At 38.9% G+C, this 21151-nt stretch overlaps 1 protein-coding gene across 1 annotated transcript in view; it reads left to right on the plus strand.

Moving 5' to 3' along the window:
- The window catches only part of LOC118006348 (sperm flagellar protein 2-like), a 167350-nt gene that overhangs the window by 17492 nt on the left and 128707 nt on the right, over window positions 1-21151 (plus strand). Inside the window, exons 4-7 of the mRNA XM_034998971.1 lie at window positions 5812-5952; window positions 7637-7701; window positions 12491-12677; window positions 15757-15945. Coding sequence (XP_034854862.1) covers window positions 5812-5952; window positions 7637-7701; window positions 12491-12677; window positions 15757-15945 — 582 coding nt within the window. The remainder of the gene's footprint in view (window positions 1-5811; window positions 5953-7636; window positions 7702-12490; window positions 12678-15756; window positions 15946-21151) is intronic.

The raw sequence follows: 21151 nt of genomic DNA on the forward strand, positions 1-21151 counted from the left end.
ACATTACCAATAGTTTCTCAAATTCTGTTTGTTCCTAATCTGCAGTGTTTTTATGCCTTGCTCCTCTCTTTCCATTTCTGGCCCTGTCCTGTCTGCTGAGATCCCTGCATGAACTACTGCAGCAACCTCCTAACATGTCTCTCGGGCTTCCGGCTTCCTGCCAGAGCTCAATCGACTGCTAGATGAATCTTTCCTAAATTCCACTTGCATGGGGCTCTTTTGCTCAGAAACCTTCCATTTTGCCTATATCCTCTCTCCAACCTGGACTGACATTCAAGATCTTTCACTAAACGGGCTCAATCTGTCTTTCTGTGTTTCTTCATAGTCCTCAGGATAAAGTCTGTTTTTTCTTTCTTTTTTTTTTTTTTTAAGATATTATTTATTTATTTGTCAGAGAGAGAGCACAAACAGAGGGAGATGCAGGACTCAATCCCAGGACCCTGAGGATCATGACCTGAGCTGAAGGCAGACACTTAACCGACTGAGCCACCCAGGCGCCCGAGTCTTTGTTTTTTCTACACTGATCCTCAGCCTGTCCTTGAATAGCTCTTGTATATTTCCGCTCTTCCCTCCCTTTCACCCAAGCTCACACTTCTCATCTCTCCTCTTCCCACAAACTTCTCTCCATCCGCTGCTGTGCAACCTTCCCAGCACACATGGATTCTTCCTGTGGAACTCCTAGGGCACAGGTAGTTCTCGCTCTCTGGTGATAGCCTTCTGCTGCTCAGAGTGGCTAACTCTCATGATTTATCTGTCATGTGGCCTCACAAGATTTTTAGTCCCTCCAGTTCAAGGAATATGCCTGGTACAATGCTTTGAACGTTGCAAATACTCATCAAGTGTGTTTTGACTGATTGGTACAACTTTTTAGTTGACAGTTCTCTCCAATTCCTGTTGTTATTTCCTTATGACAAATGAAGTGCATTAACTTTTCCAGGCCTCTAGGATAAAGGGGAGTGCTGCACTGATCCAATGCATTAAATAGAAATGGAAATAATTAAATGTTTAAATTGAACTTCTGAAGACACAATGACATAATAGATGTGAGGGCCATCTCCACTTTCAGATTTGTCTATTCTTAGTGGATGTCCTTACGAGCCTGGTGGCAGAAGGAGCTCAGCACCCACAGAGAGCTGGAAATCAGATTAGGTTTACAGCCAAAGAACTTGGTCTTGCCTTCTGCCTCCTTCACTTGCAAAGCTGAGTAACTTTGGGCCAATCCCTGGAACACTCTCAGCCTCCATTTTCCCAGATGCTGAAACAAGATTGATTATCTCTACCTGCCCCGGGGTTAGGCTTTTTTTTTTAATATATAGTTTTAAGGAAACAATATACGAGAAAATTCTTTGTAAAATGTAAAACAGTCAACAGGAGCAAGTGCAGTAAAGAGCTATGTAGTTGAGGCCAACAAGAAACCGTTGTGTTTAATGTTGGCCATGGTGACCTTCCAGAGTCAATCATTCATTTGTTGAACAAATATTTATTGGGCTCCTATTGTATGTCAGGCATTTGCACAACAATCAACACAAGAAAAGTCTCCATCCCCTTAGAGCTTCCATACTCAGGAGAGAAAAATATTTCAGTGGAGTAGTGTGGAACGTGGTGAGGTGAAGACTAAATTGAGATGAGGCAGCCAGGAGCATAGACTGTTTATTCAAGGAATGTGGAGGTAAGAACGGTGGCTACAAGAGAGAAGTTCATGAGAAATGTGCAGTTATTTGTTTCCTTTATGGACATAGAGACTGGGACAACTGGCTGGTTGAGAAAAAGAACCAGTGGCGGGAGATGACTGGTGTGAGAGCCAAGTGGAACAAGGTCCTTGGGAGAAGAAAGGAGGATGCAGCTGATGGTCCAGGTGGAGGAGGAGGTATCTTAGGAAAGAACTAGGCGTGCCTTTTTCTTTGATACCAGATGGAGGAAAATGCAGGTGTCTTACATAATAATAGTTATGACTCAAATTTATTGGTTGTACGTAGTGAGGTGCAAAGCCCTGTTCCAGGTAGTGTATATATATTATCTCCTTTGATCTTCACAATAGCCTTATAAGCTACCTATCTTTTATTATTCCCATTTTACAGATAATGAAACTGAGGTGCAGAAGAGTTCTGTAACTTGCTCAACTTAATGCAGCTAATAGGTGGTAAAGTTGCAACAAACCTAGGCAGAGTGACTCTGGAGCCACACGCTTAACCGTAGGCTACACCATATCTCAGTGGGTATTTCCTGGGTTGGGGGAGGATAATAATTAAGCCGAAGATATAGATATGTGTTGAAGTAGAGGAGTAGGATGTTCAAAGACCTTACATCTTTTGTTGCCTCTGTGAAGATGGCGGCCAGGCCATTTTTAATGATGAGAAGAGCAGGAAGGTGAGTAAGGGCTCAAAGTCATCTGAAAGGTCCTTAAATGATCTTCTGAGTAAGTGCCTGTATCTGCTGAGGTGGCTTTAGAAGACAAGAACCAAAAATGGTTTGAGCAACAGTTCCATTTGAACAAAAAATTTAGTAAGTCTTTCAGCTTTTAAGGAGATTACTTTTAGATATACAAGTTTTTGTTAAATCCATTAGCCATGTTGCTCTGTGCCCCATTTTATAATCATCTTTGAAGTTCATTTTCTTATACCGTTAGACTCTCATTTCCAGTGGCCTGGAAGTTTTAATGTTTCTTCACTTTTTACTAGGATGTAGCTTAAGTTATAGAAGGAATCTGGCTCTTATATTATCTCTTATATGTTGGATTGGTTTTATAAAATTATTTTTGTGAAAATGTACTTCTCTAAGAATTCAAATACCATTCATTAAAAATTAAACCCAGGAAAAAAATAAAAATTAAACTCAGGGCAAAAAAATGTAAAAGTATATACGAAACTATTTTATAAGAAAGGATTCAGATCATGTTTTTATTGTTTTCATGTAAATTAAAGATATGAGTGACTAGTATGGGGCTTGAATTTATTTTAACCATCAACAACAGTAATTCATAGAAATTTTATTTTGAAGACAAATTTTATGTGTGCTTTTAATGACAATATACATTTTATTTTCTAATAATGAAATATTTTGAACTGCTTTCTCCATTTAGAGACTTACAAACCTGATACCACTGATTTCAAACTGATTTCAATCTGATGCGGGTTACACACAGGTTTCGAGAAAAATATAAACACATGAAAGAAGATCTTGTCCGCATGCATTTTAGAAACTTGAAAAATTTCAAAAACTCAAGGAAGAACAAAGATGTTTTAATATTGAAAAGGTTTTATAGTACGATTTTTCCAGAAACTCATTAGTGCATAGTGTATACAGTTTGCGATTTATGCCTATAGTACACATTACATAAGCATTAATATAGTGCAAGTTGCATGTTCCTTTGCTCAGGCTCCACCCTGCTCTCACCTTTCTCTCCCTCACTCTCCCTCCATTCCCACTTGTGCCATCAGCACTCCTTGTGACCAAGAACAAGAACTGCCATTCTCTGGAGTGGCAGGACGACTTGATTTCTTTTCAAGTTGTCCAGTAGAAATTAATGCTTCAGAGGCATCAGCGATGGGGGGTTGCTACTAACCACTCCAGTGAAGGCTTAGGACGGTTGTCCCCACTAAGGGGTGTACAGTGGGCATTCCCCCTCTGTGTTCCCTCTTTTGCAATCCCTTGGTTTTCCTGTCCTGCCTCATTTTTCTCATCCTGGCAATGTGGGGTCATACCCTGCTTGCTTCCTTTTCCAAACCCCTTAAACATCTCTTGCCTTCTTTCTGGCCCTTCTTGCTTTGACTAACTCCCCACTGCTTCTTAAATTTCTCTGAAAATCTTTAATGATCTCCTATGCCTTTAAGTACATGAGAACGTGATGGTGTGTGGAATCATTAAAGATTTTCAAGAGAATTTCAGGTGACTACATATATGGAATGTGTAAACTCAGGCAAAAGAATTATAGTTCTTCTCCTTGCACTATAAATCACTTTTTAAATTCATATATTTAGAATTATAAGAAATGAACATATCCTGAATGTAGTCAGCCCCCTGTGCAGAGGGAGGGAAAGATGAGAGACAAACTCTGGAATGATCTCATTACTTGCCAGAGAGTAGATAAAGCACCGGGCTTCCCCTTGCATTGCATGGTAAGGAGACAAGGCACTCTTAAAGTAGTGTTTAAGTCAAGACCAAATGCTGGGACTCTAATTTTGAAGGAACCAGCCTGTCTGACTTTGATGTCCTAAGTGTAATGCAGAAAGTGTCCGAAGAAAGTTGGGAAAAAGGAAATATGAAACCATTAAATCTGAAATAAATTATGTTAAAAATGATAAGAAGCAGGGGCGCCTGGGTGGCTTGGTTAGTTAAACATCCGACTCTTAATTTCAGCCCAGGTCATGATCTCAGGGTGGTGAGATCAAGCCCCATGGCGGGTTCCATGCTGGGTGTGCAACCTGCTTAAGATTCTCTCCCTCTCTCTCTCTGCTCCTTCCCCCACCCCCCCAAACCCCTGCTTGTGCTCTCTCTCTCTCTCACTTAAAAAAAATGGTAGGGGGGCGCCTGGGTGGCTCAGTTGGTTAAGTGACTGCCTTCAGCTCAGGTCATGATCCTGGAGTCCCTGGATCAAGTCCCGCATCAGGCTCCCTGCTCGGCAGGGAGTCTGCTTCTCCCTCTGACCCTAACCCCTCTCATGTGCTCTCTCTCATTCTCTCTTTCAAATAAATAAATAAAATCTTTAAAAAAAAAATGGTAGGGAGCAAATAAGACAAAAGAGAGAGCCTATGTCTTCCTGGTTTTCTTAAGAAAAGATCAACATATTGCAACTACAAAAAAATTCATATTTTAGAAAGTAAAATGAAGAAAAAAATTAAGTTATTTATAATTTTTGACTTTTTAGTGGTTAAAGTTTCTTTGGATATAGGAAGAAATGATCTTATTAGTTCTAATATAATATTTTAGTAGTAAAATCATGATTAGTTTTACATGTTACTTCTTAAATCATCTATTCTTTAAAATATTTTGTCTGATTTTCACTATTTTTTCTTTCACTTCTGCTTATGTTCTACTTAAAATAATTACTCCCGGGTAGAGAAGAGATGGTCTGATAATGGGATCACATAATTCAGCATTTAATTCAATATTTGAAGCAGTCTCTGAGCTCATTGTTTAAGTGTGACTAAATTTTGGGGAAGTTTGTCATGTCTCCTGGGTTCCCCAGAAGTCCTCCTAGAAACCATCTCCTAAATGGAATTTTCTCTTCAGACCATCTTTAGAGACAGCATTTTCTCTTTACATTATGGGGTAGGTCAGAAGGTAGAATTGGGAAAGAATTATATTCTTTGTATCTGAGGCACCTTTATTATTCTTTTAGTGTCATCACCTAGAATGAAGATACACGCATCTGATAGGCATAATTTGAGGATTCCAAAATTGTGGGTTGTTTTTTTTAAAGATTTATTTATTTGTTTATTTGACAGAGAGAGAGTGAGAGAGAGAGCACAAGCAGGGGGGAGTGGCAGGCAGAGGGAGAGGGAGAAGCAGGCTCCCCGCTGAGCAGAGAGCCCCATGTGGGGCTCGATCCCAGGACCCTGAGATCATGACCTGAGCTGAAGGCAGATGCTTAACCGAGTGAGCCACCCAGGTGCCTCCCAAAATTGTGTTTTAATACATACTTTTCAAAATGAGTCATATTGATACCTGCTTTCTAACATTACACAGTTGTGACACCTAGTCCATTGGTAAATTGCTGAGTTCTAAAAAATGTATATATGTGTACCTGTGAGTGTGTAACATGGCCTGTTATTCTGATGAGTGGAATAACTAAACTAACTATGGGATATTCAGCAACGCTTGAGCAGAAGACGACAAAATGAAATAATGGCCAAAATCCAAGCAGCTATCATACAGATTCCTAAACCTGCATCAAATCGTACTTTGAGAGCACTTGAGGCCCAAAAAATGATGAAAAAGAAAAAAGAGGCAGAGGTAAGTGATAATCCTTTAATTTGGTGTTATGTTAGTCTTAATGAAAGAATGATCTTTCTCTAAAACATATAGAGAGAATGCCCCCAACTTCTTAGTTCCTTTTCAGATTATTGGTGGCATTGTTCCTTCTCATTCAAAACCCCTCCACTGTGTGCATATCTAATCCATATCATACTGTTATTTGTTCAGAATGAGAGAATGTAGCTGTAGGTCAGGGATAAGAAACTCCTATTAAATGACAGTACCAGTCTGGACTCCTGTGTTGAGACGGATTCTGTGGTCACCACAAAAATATTCTAGAATGGTGCTGCCGTGATGGGTCATAATCCCCATGGGTACAGAGGTGTCAGTCAAGGTACACATACCATATATATGCCATTCCTACTATATGTTTTACTCAATTCCTTCTCACCATGCTGCTCTATTTTTCTATGAGTACCAGAAATGTTAAGTGGTTTGCTTGCTATCAGTGTATTTAAATTTAAGATACCTACACTACTGATACTTTATTACACCATACCAGCTGTCAGTCATTCCAGCAGGATACCATCTGCTTATGTTTCATAGGGGTGCAATACTACATTTTGACACTAATTCCTGCAGTCTACATTGCATATTGCTACAGTAATTATTAATGGTATTCTCTCCTGGGACCTAAGGAAAAGAATAATAGCTACCGTTTATTGAGCGTCTGCTATATGTCAGCTGTATTATTTCCCCCAATTTCTTTTTTTTTTTTTTAAAGATTTTATTTATTTATTTAAGAGAGAGAATGAGACAGAGAGAGAAAACACGAGATGGGGGAGGATCAGAGGGAGAAGCAGACTCCCTGCTGAGTAGGGAGCCCGATGCGGGACTCGATCCCGGGACTCCAGGATCATGACCTGAGCCGAAGGCAGTCGCTTAACTAACTGAGCCACCCAGGCGCCCTCCCCCAATTTCTAAATAAGGAAACTGAGACCTAGAAAGCCACCATGTTTCACTCTGGTCCACAGGATAGTAAAGTAGAGATTGACAGGTCTCTCTGATATCTAAATCCAATACATTTTATGTTAATCCACATTTCTTTATTTTTTAGTATTTAAAAAATATCCTGTACTTGGATCCTAAAGAATATTACCCATAGAGGTTTTTTCAGATCCAAATTTTAGAGAAGTATTTAATTCTTATATTTCTCTGAGGTGATTAAAGTTTATTAATAAGGATTTGCAGTAGACAAAGGATGAGCTAAACTAATCTTCAGAGAGCAAATTAATAGCATAAATAAGGTTGCACAAGAAATATTTAAAACATGCAAGACAACAGTTTTTGAAGAAGTATTTATACCCCGAAAAAATGCTTATTCTTCTTTAAAAGAATTGCAAATAAAAATCCATGGCCTGAGACTCTTTGAATATCTTCATTCTCATTAAATGTCCTTTGTTAAATACTGTCAGAGCTAGAATTGTGAATGGAATGATTCAGGTAAGGCAGCTTCACACTCTTTTAGGTATATTTAACCTAGTCTCAAAGTAATGAATCAGAATTATAAAAATATTCTAGAATGCAGCTTTTCATATCTTGCCCCCTAATTAGCCTGAATTAGTAGTGCATAACACCTTGGAAACTTGTAAAGTGAATATGGTAAATGAAGATTTTCAATGGCTTTTAGAGGTGGAAAACTGATAATGAATTTTCTTTAAAGGATGTGGCTAATGAGATTAAGAAGTTTGAAGCCTTAATAAAAAAGAATCTCCAAGCCAAAGAAAGGTGAGATGTGAATTACTTCAACAATCACAGAACTACATTCTATTCTACCTGTAACTTTTAAATACTTAGAAAGAGTTTATGGGGAATAGTTGCTCCAAAGATCTTTTTACTTTGTAGAAGCTTCATTAAGAGAGTATATGAAAGAAGGTAAAAGAACTAAAATTCAGATTAATTGTTCATGAACAACTTTTGTAAAGATCAGGAGGGAAAGTGGCTACTATGAGATGGGAAGTTACTTTATTTTTCTATGCTATGCTTGCTATCCTAAGTTCACACACTTTTTATGCATTTATGAAAATTGCTTCAAGTTACCACTAATTTAAATTTGTCATAAAGCCTTTATTAGATGCTTGTTGGTTTCTTTCATGTTGTGTGCTCAGCATTTTACATAGGGAGCAGCAATAAAAAGTTGTCGAATGAGTTTAACTGTCACTGAAATGGTCAGTTCGGTGAGTTTATTGCAAAAAGTGCCTGGTTAATGGGCTTCATTTGCCTAAAGATAAAGATACTCTCCCCTTTTCTTTCCTATTAGGGGTCACTGACTCACAGGAGATAATTGAGTAAGGTCTGCATAGGTGGGAGAAACTTGAGTTCTTCCACATTTTTAAATGGGAACTTTCCAAATTCTACTCACTTACGTTTTGTGGAATATGAACTAAATCTCTGTTAAAGAAGAAAAACGGACACAAACTATATAAATCAGTTCCATATTAATATTTCTGAGGGAAAGAAACAGTCAAATGAGGAGAAATAAGAAAAAGAAGAAGAGGTGGTGAGGAAATCAGGCGTGGAAGGAAAATAAAGCAAAATGAAGAATACATACATTACATTTTCTTCTACCCTCTGCAAAAACTTTTGATGCCCTACTCTGATTCCCACTGCCATTTATCGTTCTGCCCCAGACTAAAGAAAACACAATCCAAGCCTACCCACCCAGTAGCCACCACCCAAACCCCACCACACCCACCCCGGACTGGCCCATGAAACCACTGGATTTCTTCCAGCTCTTTCACTCATCTCACCTGCCATGCACTCTGGAGTGTTAAGCAGATGGTATCCACCAGAGCAACCAACTTAAAATACCGAAATACTTCTGTTACTTGTAGGTGAATGGTATTCCCTGTAGCCCTTTCCTGGGACCCCTCAATTTCCACACAATTTAGCAACCAGAATTCACACCCAACACAGCAGTGGCCTCTAATTCCTGCACCAGCACCCATTTTGATTGATTAGTGTCCTTGCCATGTCAGTTGTTAAATATTTAAAGATCATCCTGTACAATACAGCTGCAAACATGCACTCTGCTTACCGTTACTGCCTTTGCCCCCCATCTTGAACCTAGGTCTTTCTATCAATTAGCTTTAGAAACCCCAAACAAGAGCAGGTTAAAGTTGACCTCTCTCTCATGTAATAGAAATGAGAATGTAAGCAGCTCAGGGCATGTGTTGGAGCTCCAAAGTCATCAAGGACCGAGGGTTTCCTTTAGCTCCACTGTCCTGTTGTGTGGTTTTTGTCCTCAAATTCACATTCATAATACAAGATGGCTCCTGGGGCTCTGGCCATTTGGCCCATGTTCTAGATATAAGGAAGGAAGATAGGCAAAAAGTAGTTATCTGAAATAGCTGAAATAGCTCCTTTTAAGAACCTTCCCTGAAGTCCCAGGTAACATTTGTGCTTACATTTTATTGGCCAGAGTTCAGTCACATGGCCACACTTAGCAGAATGGGAGGCTGGGAAATGTAGTCTTTAGCTGGATACTTTGTTTTCCTGAATAAACCTGGGGCTCTGAGGTTTTTTTGAGGAAAAAGGGAAGGAAATGATGGTGTCTATCACAGGTTCTTTCTCTGCAGAAGCCTCCACTTGGTCTTACCAGAGACTTAGCACTGGGAGGCCATGAAATAGAGACATCCTCATTTTGATTCTCAGAACAGCAGGATAGGGCCTGGGGCAGCCAGACTCCCTGGACCAGTCACCGGTGACTGTGAAGCTTCATCTGGGACTCCAAATCCCTCTCAGTATGCTGCACAAAAGGCATTTTCTCTGGTGGCCCCAAATAAAGGATGTTGGGAAGCATAGGTCTGGAGCAAACTTCTAAGGAAAACAAAAGTTATGGTACAGTATGGCCTTTGTTAAGTCCCTTTATTAATCACTGCATTAGTGCATTCTGAATTTTTAGCTTAGAATCAAGCATCTTCTGGGCTCTTTCAAAAACTTCACACTATTTGATTCCAGAAAGCACTAAAATCTCATAAGTTGAACACAAGGAGCAATTTCTGCAGCTGCCGCTTTCACAGCCTGCTCCGGAAACGGTTCCTCAGGGACGTCACCTCCAAGTCCCATCTTCTTTCTTTTGTGGAAGAACGAAACATTGTCTCGGGGAGAGCAATGCAGGAGCTCCCATGGCTGCTTTCCCCCCACGTGTACAATACAGCTCCTGTATACTTACTGTCTTTATTTTCTAACACAAATAATAAATGCTATCTGCTACTTTTTTTTTTTTTTTAGCTGAGGTTGTCCCCTGCTCTAATGTGACACTGGAATCCATAGATTTACTTTAGACTCTTCCTAGCCATTGCTCTTTATACACAAATTTGGCCAAGGTTCCAATTACTAGTAATTCATACACACCCAATTACTAACCCTGTGGAGGCCTGACAAGCAGATATAGAGAAAACATAATAATTGCCCTCAAGAAACCCACATCTAGGAAAACGAATATTTATTCAGGTAAATATCGTGTAGCTTTCTTGAGCCCTTAATTGGAATGAGACAGCAGATGGATGGGTGGGGGACAGAATGATTGATAAAGGAGAAGCAACATGTTAAGTATATTAAGCCATGTACAATCCAAAGCAAATTCTTTTAAACAGCACAGTTGAGGGACGCCTGGGTGGCTCAGTTGGTTAAGTGCTTGCCTTCAGCTCAGGTCATGATCCCAGGGTCCTGGGATCGAGTCCTGCATCAGGCTCCCTGCTCAGCGGGGAGCCTGCTTCTCCCTCTGCTGCTGCCTGCCTCTCCCCCCTGCTTGTGCTTGCTCTCTTTCTGACAAATAAATAAATAAGATCTTTAAAAAATGTTTGAGTAAAAACATAATACAAATTTTAAAGGATGATCTAAGAAGTTATGCCCCCTAATTTTCATAAGTACTTAATTGTACTAATAAATAGGGTTAAATTCTGTATTTTAGCTTACTGAGGCTTTGGTAACTACACAATTTCTGCTCAAAGACTCTTTAGTGACAGAATACAACTGAAGGTTGAGCCCTGGTTGATAAAATAAACAGAATTTCAGGGTGTGATTTTTTTTTAAGAATTACTCTGTATCATACTTCTTAGCATATCATTTGAAGTTGAGCAGACATCAGCTACATGTCAGGAGTATGAGGCACCAGGACAGAGCGGAGTATAATAGGATACTTTTCTTATGAGCTCAGAGTTCATCTGGGAGTAGCAAATGCACAAAAAATGAACTATAACGCAATATGATCTATACTATAGACATGCAATTGTTACTTCATTAAACATGAATTAACTGTGCTTTATAAGAATACTTCGCTCTGTATAGGAATTGATGACAATTTAGTTCCTACATACCATATTAATGTGTTCTTGACTTTTGAATAAGATAGTAAGTTGTATTTTAAACTGAATACATTAATAACTTACAACATGAAAAAAATATTTATAATATTAAAACATTTATTGGCAGGTAACAAGATACATCTTGTACCATTGTACTATTGTATTCTGTTTATTTTGTAAGGAGGTATGCAGATGAGAATTGATTATTTGATCCTTATATACATAAAAATGTATCTTTTACTTCTAAAGATAACTTTTTTTTTTAAAGATTTTATTTATTTATTTGACAGAGAGAGACACAGCAAGAGAGGGAACATAAGCAGGGGGAGTGGGAGAGGGAGAAGCAGGCTTCCCGCCTAGCGGGAGCCCAATGCGGGGCTTGATCCCAGGACCCTGGGATCATGACCTGAGCCGAAGGCAGACGCTTAATGACTGAGCCACCCAGGTGCCCCCTAAAGATAACGTTTGAATGAACCTATAAATTCTTGTACTGAGCTACCATTGTCCCACTAAATTGAGTGTATTTGCTTTCTGTTGGTAACACCACCAGGCTCTTCCTGATCCTTTAATTTTGGACATGAGGTAGGACAGGCACCGAACTAGGTCTTCTTGGATTTCCAGGACTTGGGCAAGAGGCTAGGTCAGTCTTGTGTTTGCCAGTGTGGCATGACGAGCAAGTCATTTTTCAGCTGCCGCCCTTCCAGTACGAGCTGGGCCATTGGTCTAAGCATTCAGAAGGTTACTGGGAGTTCATAACGCAGCTTGCATTTGCATGAGGGAGAGGAGGGTTGTAATGGATGGAAGTACTCTCAGTGTCCTGACGTTAGGACTAGAGGTATGCCTTCCCTGACACTTTGGTTATCAATAATGTGTTTACTCTTGACTCAAAACACGGGAGGCAAGAGGCCTAGAGACAGCAGGCAGAAGAGGGAGAGAAACCCAGATCATGAGAAGTGAAAGAACAAGTAGGCAGTAGGCTTAGAAAGAAGGCTAAGCTAATGACCTCCCAAAGTAGAGTCTAGAAATGCGACAAATGGAATCTAATGATAAGCTATGGATGTCACAATGAAGTTCTAATATTTGCTTTAATGCTTGAATTAATAAATTAACAGGGCATTCAAGGGATTTCCCGAGGTCTTCATAGATACAAGTAGTGGCATGTGATTGCATTGTTTTTTTAAAATCTAAATAAAAACTATTATCCTTAGTGCCTCCAAGACTTCTTTAGATACAGCCGGCCAGAAAACTACTGATTTGTTAAACACTTATTCGGATGATGACTATATTAAAAAAATCCAAAAGCGCCTTGAGGAGGATGCTTTTGCACGAGAGCAAAGGGAGAAAAGACGGCGGAGACTGTTAATGGACCAGTTAATAGCCCATGAAGCACAAGAGGTAAAATATTTAGATATTGCTTGAATAATTTAGTACTGGACAGTTTGCAAAATTTAGTCTTTTATACATACATATATGTATCTTCCTTATTTATTATCTGTTACTCTTAATCAAATATCAACAGAACACGTCCGCATCATCACAGCAAATAGACTCAGAAAAATAAATCTACATAAAACATTTACTAAATAATCTAAAATCTGATGATGGTTATACAACATTGTGAATGTACTTAATACCATTGAATTGTACCCTTAAAAATGGTTGAGATGGTAAATTTTACGTCAGGTATATTTTCCCACAATTAAAAAAGAAAATACTGACCAAAAAGGACATACTTTGGATATTAACCAAATGTACATTTGCAAATATTTTCTCCCATTCTATAGGTTGCCCCTTCACTCTGTTGATGGTCTCCTTTACTGTGTAGAAGCTTATTAGTCAGATGCAATCTTACTTGTGTATGTTTGCTTTTGTTGCCTGTGCGGTGGGGGTCATATTAAAAAGAAAAAAATCATTGCTTAGACCAATGTCAAGAAGTTTTTTCTCCCTGTACTTTCTTCTAGTAGTTTTATAGTTTTGGGTCTTATGTGTAAGTCTTTAATACATTTTGAGTTGATTTTTGTATACAGTGTGAGTTAAGGGTACATTTTCATTCTTCTGCCTGTGGACATCTAATTTTTCCAGCACCACTTGTTGAAGAGATTGTCCTTTCCCCATTATGTAGCTTTAGCACTCTTGTTGAAGATCAGTCGACTGTACAAGCATGGATTTATTTCTGGGCTCTCTTTTCTATTCCATTGGTCTATATGTCTGTTTTTATGCCATTACCCTACTGTTTTGAATACTGTGACTTTGTAGTATATATTGAAATTAGGAATGCCTACAGTTCTGTTCCTCTTGCTCAAGATTGCTTTAGCTATTCGGAGTTTTTTGTTGTTCCATATGAATTTTAGTATTTTTTTTTATTTTTGTGAAAAATGCTATTGGAAATTTGATAGTGATTTTATTAAATCTGTAGATTACTTTAGATATTATGGACATTTTAGCATTATTAATTCTTCTAATCCATGAACATGGGATATCTTTCCATCTATTTGTGTATTCTTCAATTCCTTTCATCAATGTTTTATAGTTTTAGTTCACAGATCTTTTACCTCCTTAGTTGAATTTATTCCTAAATATTTTATTATTTTTGATGCTATAATGCAATTATGCTGGATTGTTTTCTCAATTTTTTTCAGATTATTCATTGCATATAGGAACACATTTTTATATGTGTGATTTTTTGTATATTGATTTTGTATCCTGCAACTTTACTGAAATTGTTTCAGTTCGAACAGATTTTTTATGTTGCTGTTGTTGAAGTCTTTAGAGTTTTCTGTATATAAATCATATCATATGCAAACAGAGACTATTTTACTTCATCCTTTCTAATCTGGATGCCTTTTATTCTTTTTCTTGTTAATGGTGCTGGCTAAGACTTCCAGTACTATGCTAAAAAGAAACGGTGAGAATAAGCATCTTGGTCTTATTCCAGATCTTAAAGGAATGCTGGCAAGCTAATAGGTTTTAGCATCATACCATTGATTATGATGTTATCTGTGGGCTTGTCATACATGGCCTTCATTATATTGAGTTACATTCCTTCCCTACCTAATTTGTTAAGAGTTTTGATCTTGAAAGGATACTGAATTTTTTCAGATGCTTTTTCCGCATCTATTGACATTATCAAAAAGGTTAATGAAAACAACATGGAGAAGTTGTTAGTCCTCTCAGTTTGTTTATTGGTTTACTCTAGTGGTTCTTATTGTGATTCCTGGACCAGCAGCATCAGAATCACCTGGAAATTTTCAGTAATGTAAATAATTGGACCTCACCTCAGACCTACTGAATCAAACTCAAATCACAGCTCTGGGGTGAGGCCTGTGCTTATATATGTTACTAAAAAATTCATATTTATTTTCCGTTGAGAAATTTTATTTAATCTACATTTTTATATAATTCCCAGGTTCAAGTTTTGGAGTTTACTATAGAGTGTTGTTATTATTATTTGCCTCCAGATTCTGGAAATATATAGGATATTTTTCCTGTAATCTCATAGTGGCAGAGATCATTTGAAACAATATCATTAATAATGCTAGATTTTCTTCCTAAATAGTTGGATTGTTGAGTGTTAAATGGACAACTCCAATGTTTAAGCATTCTTTTATGTCTTCCCCCTTGAGAACTTTAATTACCTCCTCCTTCCACATGATGTCTCTGTTTAGACAGAATGAGAGCTTGAAGGGGCTTTGAAGATCATCTTCCACCTAAACCCCTCATTTCACCTGTCAAGCAGTAGGCCCTGAAAATCCAAGTTACTTGTCCAAGGCCATACGGCCAATTAATGGTAAGACTGGAGCTGCAGTGGCTTTTGATTCCCAATTTAATGCTTTTTTCCACTGCTCACATACTGACTCCCCTTCTACTCTCTTAAAATAGACGAGAGAGCCAGGAGAATGCATCTGGTTTCTCTTTCAGATTACAACCAATCAGATTTTCTGAGACAAACAGTAGGTCATGACCCCTTAGACTCTGCTCCAGTCTTCCCATTCCATCAGATTGCAGCTTTTTCTCACACAGGTAGTGAGATATCCAAACTGGCAACTAACTAGATCTGCGTCTTCAGCCAAAGTCTGCATTTGTTTTTGTAATTACAACCAGTACTTATTTCAGGAATTTCAAATTTCTGAAAACATGCTTTTAAATTGAGAATCAGATCCTTTGTTTACAAAACCTTGAAAACAGTCACCTAATTTATTTTTCATTGGATTTTAAACAAAGTAATAATTCATTTAAAATCATTGTGACTTGCAAGATCATAGTGCTTCCAGATACCAAAATGGTACAACCTTTGTTGGAAATCTTCATTTTTATAACTTGATTTTTGCCATGTTCAAATTTAAATCAAATGACAGAAGTAGATGCCAAGGACTACTCTGCCTTGTACACATTATTTATACATAGGCTTCTTAACCCAATGGGAAATTTGGACATGGCCTTGACAAATAATTGGCTCCTCCAATGGTGTTTTCAGGAGGCATATCGGGAGGAGCAGTTGATTAATCGGCTGATGCGGCAGTCCCAGCAGGAGCGCAGGATCGCTGTGCAGCTGATGCATGTTCGGCATGAAAAGGAAGTTTTATGGCAGAACAGAATTTTCCGAGAAAAACAATATGAAGAAAGACGACTTAAAGATTTCCAGGATGCTCTTGATCGGGAAGCGGTAAACAATAGCTCCCTTAAAAATCTAAGGTTACTTTTGATCCTTTCTACCAAGTCAAGGTAAACAAAACTGCATTTAGTTGCCCATCACTTAAAAAGAGTTAATTTTTATATGATCTCTCTCTTACCTTCCCATTTTTATTTTTGTGTAACTACACTGACAGCGCATAGAGCTTCTACATATTACACTCTCCCCCTCTAGTCTTGATTCCACCAATATTTGATGTTCACCACCCATCTTTATGTCTATGTCTCTCTGGTAATTTTGTTGCCTGAAACTCATTCTCCAGTAGATTCCTCAAGAAGGGCTCAGGGAACAATATTCCATGTATGTTGTATCGGATATTGTGTATTGTATACTGATAACAGTATAGATTTAACTTTTATACCTGATTGTCAGTTTTGCTGTATATAGAATCCCTAGTTCACATTCTCTTTCCTTGAATATCTTAAATACATTATTCCATTTTCTTTAGGTAAAAGTGCTATTGTCAAAACAATTAATGATAATCTAATTTTCAGTTCCTTGTGTGATTACTCCAATTTTCTAGATGTATACAGAGCTTTAATTTCCTTTAAAATCTGCTAAGTTTACTAGGATGGTATTGGTGTTGGTTATTTTAGGTGAACATTCTCAGGCAGTGAGAGCACTTTTAAGCTGCCTCCTTTTTATAAGATACCATTAGTCTTTAATAAATGACTCCTTGCTTTCTGATAAAACAGGATTTTATCAGGCCCATAGTGTATTATTCCTTCCTCCAGACCCAAATAGGCCACTTATCCAGTGTACGATCTTGTTGATCGTATTTGAGAATGGTACACAGACACCAAGATCCGGATGAGAGGTATGCTCTCGGCTACTGTGGTATCATTGTGTCTAGGTCCTTTTATGGCTCTGAAAATCAAAATATCTAATCTTCCGATTATTTAATACATTAATATTTTTCCTTATCTTTATGTATATATGGATTCTAATCATCAAAATAGATCTAGTTTATCAATGGATTATGTAGATTACTTCTTGCCTATTTCCTACTGGAGATAGAGTTCAAATTTATTCAATCTGTTGGTCCAGATTTGATTGAAGAAATACAAAACTCATGTGAGTGGCATTTTATATAGCCTGTCTTTAGTGCCATAAAATAGTCACAAAGCTAGGCTGAATAAAAGAGAAAACCACATAGAAAATAGGAAGGGAATGCTTTATTTATCAGATTTGTGGTTTACACTGTGATATTCCATGAAAATAAATACAGCTTTTGCCAAAAATATGCAGTTTTTAGAAATATCATTTGAAAGTCAGGAAAATGGTGCTTTTGTCTTTTGTAGAATAGACATAGCTGAAATGTTAGGGGTAGGGGTGAAGAACTATACCTCCATGGCTCCATGAATTTGAGCTGTAGGATCCCTGATCTCAAGTGTTCTCTTTAAGAGCTGAATTATCTGGATAATTGTTTCATCCCTCTTTTTTGACAAGAGTGAACTTGAATGGATTGAATAGCATTTGCTTACATTAGAAATGATGTGTTTAGCTAACCTTTTAAGTGCCTGTTGAAAAATATGTTTGCTTCAAGCCCAGTTGATGAAGTACAGAATAGTAAAGCATTTATAGCAGGACTGGGCTCACTGTGATGAGAAGCATTACCTGCTTTTTTCTTTAACTAGGCCTGAACCGACTTCAGAGGACTGGAATATTCAGGCCTGCTAGAGCCTCAGAGACAGAACTGTGAGGTTCTGTAGCATCTGAAAAAATTATATCCCATCCTCTCACAATGAGTGCCTTTCCTTAAAGCTGAGGTATCTGCTTCCTTGGCCCCCCTCTCTGTGAGGTGGCTTGATTTCACGGGTTATCTCCGCAAACACTGAATTTATTACCTCCTACATCAGCAGTGGCTGGTGTGTGAGTAGGAGCCAAAGAAATAAATACTGAATTGAAGTTGCCAAAGGAACACTGTTACCTTTTCTTCCTAGTCTCATGCACTAAATAAACATATTAGATTTTGTTCCCCACAGCAGATAATTCTACTGCTTCACTTTTGTGAAGAGGAGAGTTTTTTAAATTGTTTTTATTACTTTTTACTGTTTTTTTAGTTTTTGTTATCATTTGTGGTGGGAGAAGGAGGAGAATTCTAGAAGTACTTTTAAACCTATTACAAATTTTAAAAGTCTGTTAATGGGGTGCCTGGGTGGCTCAGTTAGTTAAGCATCTGACTCTCGATTTTGGCTCAGGTCATGATCTCAGGGTCCTGGGATAAAGCCCTGCATTGGGCTCCACACTCAGTGGGGAGTCTGCTTGGGATTCTCTCCCTCTTCCTCTGCCCCAACCCCTGCTCTCACGCTCTGTCTCTCAAATAAATAAATAAATATTCAAAAAAATTAAAAAATAAAAAGTCTGTTAATGATGCAGGCTATTAATAATATCTCATGTTATTAATATTAATTATTAATCTGCTATTACATGGTCCCTTTCTGTTGAGTTCTGCTGTGGAAGCACTCCTGGTTTTCTTCCTACTTCATTGGCTGCCCCTTCTTGGCCTTCCTTTGTAGGCTCATTCTCCTCTAATACCAAAACATTTAATGTCAGGGTTCCTTAAAGCTTAATTCTAGGCCTCTTTCTTTGCTCCTTTATGTTATTTCCTTAGACAGTCTCTTAATGCACGACCATGGCATGTAATTGCTGCAATAGACAGACGACTCATGCATATCTTGTCCTTTGCAGTAGAGACCCATATGTTCAACTGCTTTCCGGACATCTGTACTCCTACATCTCAGTGATACCTCAAATTCACCATGTTAAAGCCAAATTTATGACCCTTCTTACTAAACTGGTCTTTTTCAAATTTCCGTATTTCCATAAATGGTGACACTATTTATTCGGTTATGCAAGTGCAAAACTTCGGGATCCACTTGAACCCTACTTCACCCTTTCTAACGTATCCAAAACATCACTAAGTCTTGTCAATTTCATGTACTAAATATCTCTTCAATTTGTCCATTTTTCCCCATGTCTACACCACCAGCCCAGTCTCTACTACTACTCTACTACCACTACTACAGTGGTCTCCTTCGTCCATTTTGAGTGGCTATGAATTAGCAACCACAGTTGGGGTATGCAAGAACATAACATTCTTTATATTCTTTAAATCAGCCTAAGCTCGAACTCCAGCAATCCACCTCTGCCCACAGAAATGCACAGATGCACGGTGCCTCAGGTCACAGACCAAGTCATCAGGGAAACCCTGCAGTCATCAGGCCCAGGCCCAGCCTGTTGCCTTTGAGACCTCAGTTACCCCAGCCCACACATTGCCTCCAGTGGCACATGTCTTCGCAGAGGCCGTTCCAACTTTTGCTGGTCCCTCACATGCTCCCTTCTGAGGCTCTGCTGCTCCCCAGGAAGTGCCAGGGAGTGGGCACACATCTCTTCCTCTTTCTCTTTGCTCTCAAAATCTCCCCTCCTCTCCTCTCCCTTGGAGTGACCTAGATTAATTTGCCTTTGGATAGAGTCCTTTAAAGTGAGGAGGGATTTCCAACAGTTTCTACTTTTCTGTCCTGAAGAAGCTCCCTGAAGCAGGAGTTAAAAAAGACCTGTTAGAAATGAAGGAAGGGGAAATTAGAGATACCTTATACAAATTACCTGCCCTATTATCATCTCCTCCAAATCATCCTCCATTGTGCAGCCAGAGGAATCTTCTTGACTCTCAGATTTGACCATTGCCCTCATACTCAAAAACCCACTCATGGCTTCTCTTCGACGAGATCCCTGCTCATACCTTGCTCCCCTCTGTCTCCCAGACTCTGGCCATCCTGTTCTGCTCTCAGATCTTTGAACAAGTCATTTCTTCTGCTAATCCCCTTCTTCCCTCATGCCTTTCCCCAATTAATCCTCATCTTTCAGAACTCTCTGCACAGGTCACTTCTTATCTAGGTCAAGCCTCCTGTGATGGGCCATACACCATCGTCCTTCCTTGTGACATGTATCATATTGTGCAGGTATACATTTATTGTATGGCTTTTTCACTGCCTCTCCCACTGAATGTAAGCTCTATGAGGAAAGGGATCATGTTTGCTTCTGCTCACTACTGTTTCCCTAGGGCTTAGGCCAATGTCTGGTACATTTCAAGAAAGGCCGGGGGGCGGGGGTAGGAATGATGCAGAAAGGGAGAGAGAGAAGGGAGAGAGAAAAATAGAGAGAGAGAGAAAGAACTTTGTGTTGTCCTTCATCAGTTTTTGTCTGTTTTGGTTTTGTATTTAGATTAAATCTGCTTATCTCATCCTTTAAGGTAATTGGGCATCTATTCTATATTAAGTGTTTCTGATTTCAAATTTCTAATCTGCCTATTATTAGTAGTAGTACTTAATTATAATAATATTTAACATTTTTTGAGCATTTATTGTGAGTCCAGCATTGAGCTATGTTTGTCACATGCACATATAATTCTCGCAACAGCCTTTGGAAGTTGACACTATCCTTGTCTACATTTTACACATAAGGGAAACAAGACTTAGAAAGCTCACCTTCACACAGCCTGTGAGTGGTGTAGGCAGGAGCACAGTCAGCTCTAGCTGACTCCAGAGTCTGGGCTCATAACCACCGAGATTGACTACCTCCCACAGACTTCCTTTTTCCTTTTCCTTCTTTCTTTTTTTAGGGCTTCAACCCAGTTTGCCGTAATGCGACAGGAAATTGTGGGTTTAGCACAGGGAGGCGGGGTGGGGTAAAGGTAGAAGACTAGTAGCTGTAAAGAAGAAAGGCACAGAGGGTGGGAGGGAGGGAGACAGCACCCAGGTGAAAGCTGCTGCCTTTCTGTGGGATCATTCCGCGGGTCCCTGTAAGGCTTGGGTCCGTTCCCGCCCGAAACATTTCCACATGCTTTACAGGCACTCTGCAGTCAAGCAACTTCACACCCCATTTTACTGTCACTCCACAAATTCTCATCTGGCTACTCCTGCTCTTTTAGACTCCTCTTCCTCTGACCTCTTCACAGGTGATGAAGCACGCCATAAAGCTTTGTACTGAAATGGTATGCTTTCCCCAGGAAGACTGGGCCCACAGAACAATACAGCAATAACAAATTCTGGTGTGATTCCGGAACTTGCCAAATGTACTGGACTGACCTCAGGGGTCACCCAGCCCAACCTCTTTCCCAATAAAAAGAAAACAAACAAAATAAAACAACAATAACAAAAACAAATGAACCTTCCATTTA

This window comes from Mirounga leonina, unplaced genomic scaffold (assembly GCF_011800145.1).
Source record: "Mirounga leonina isolate KUSES-001 unplaced genomic scaffold, KU_Mleo_1.0 Mir_96, whole genome shotgun sequence".
NCBI lineage: Eukaryota > Metazoa > Chordata > Mammalia > Carnivora > Phocidae > Mirounga > Mirounga leonina.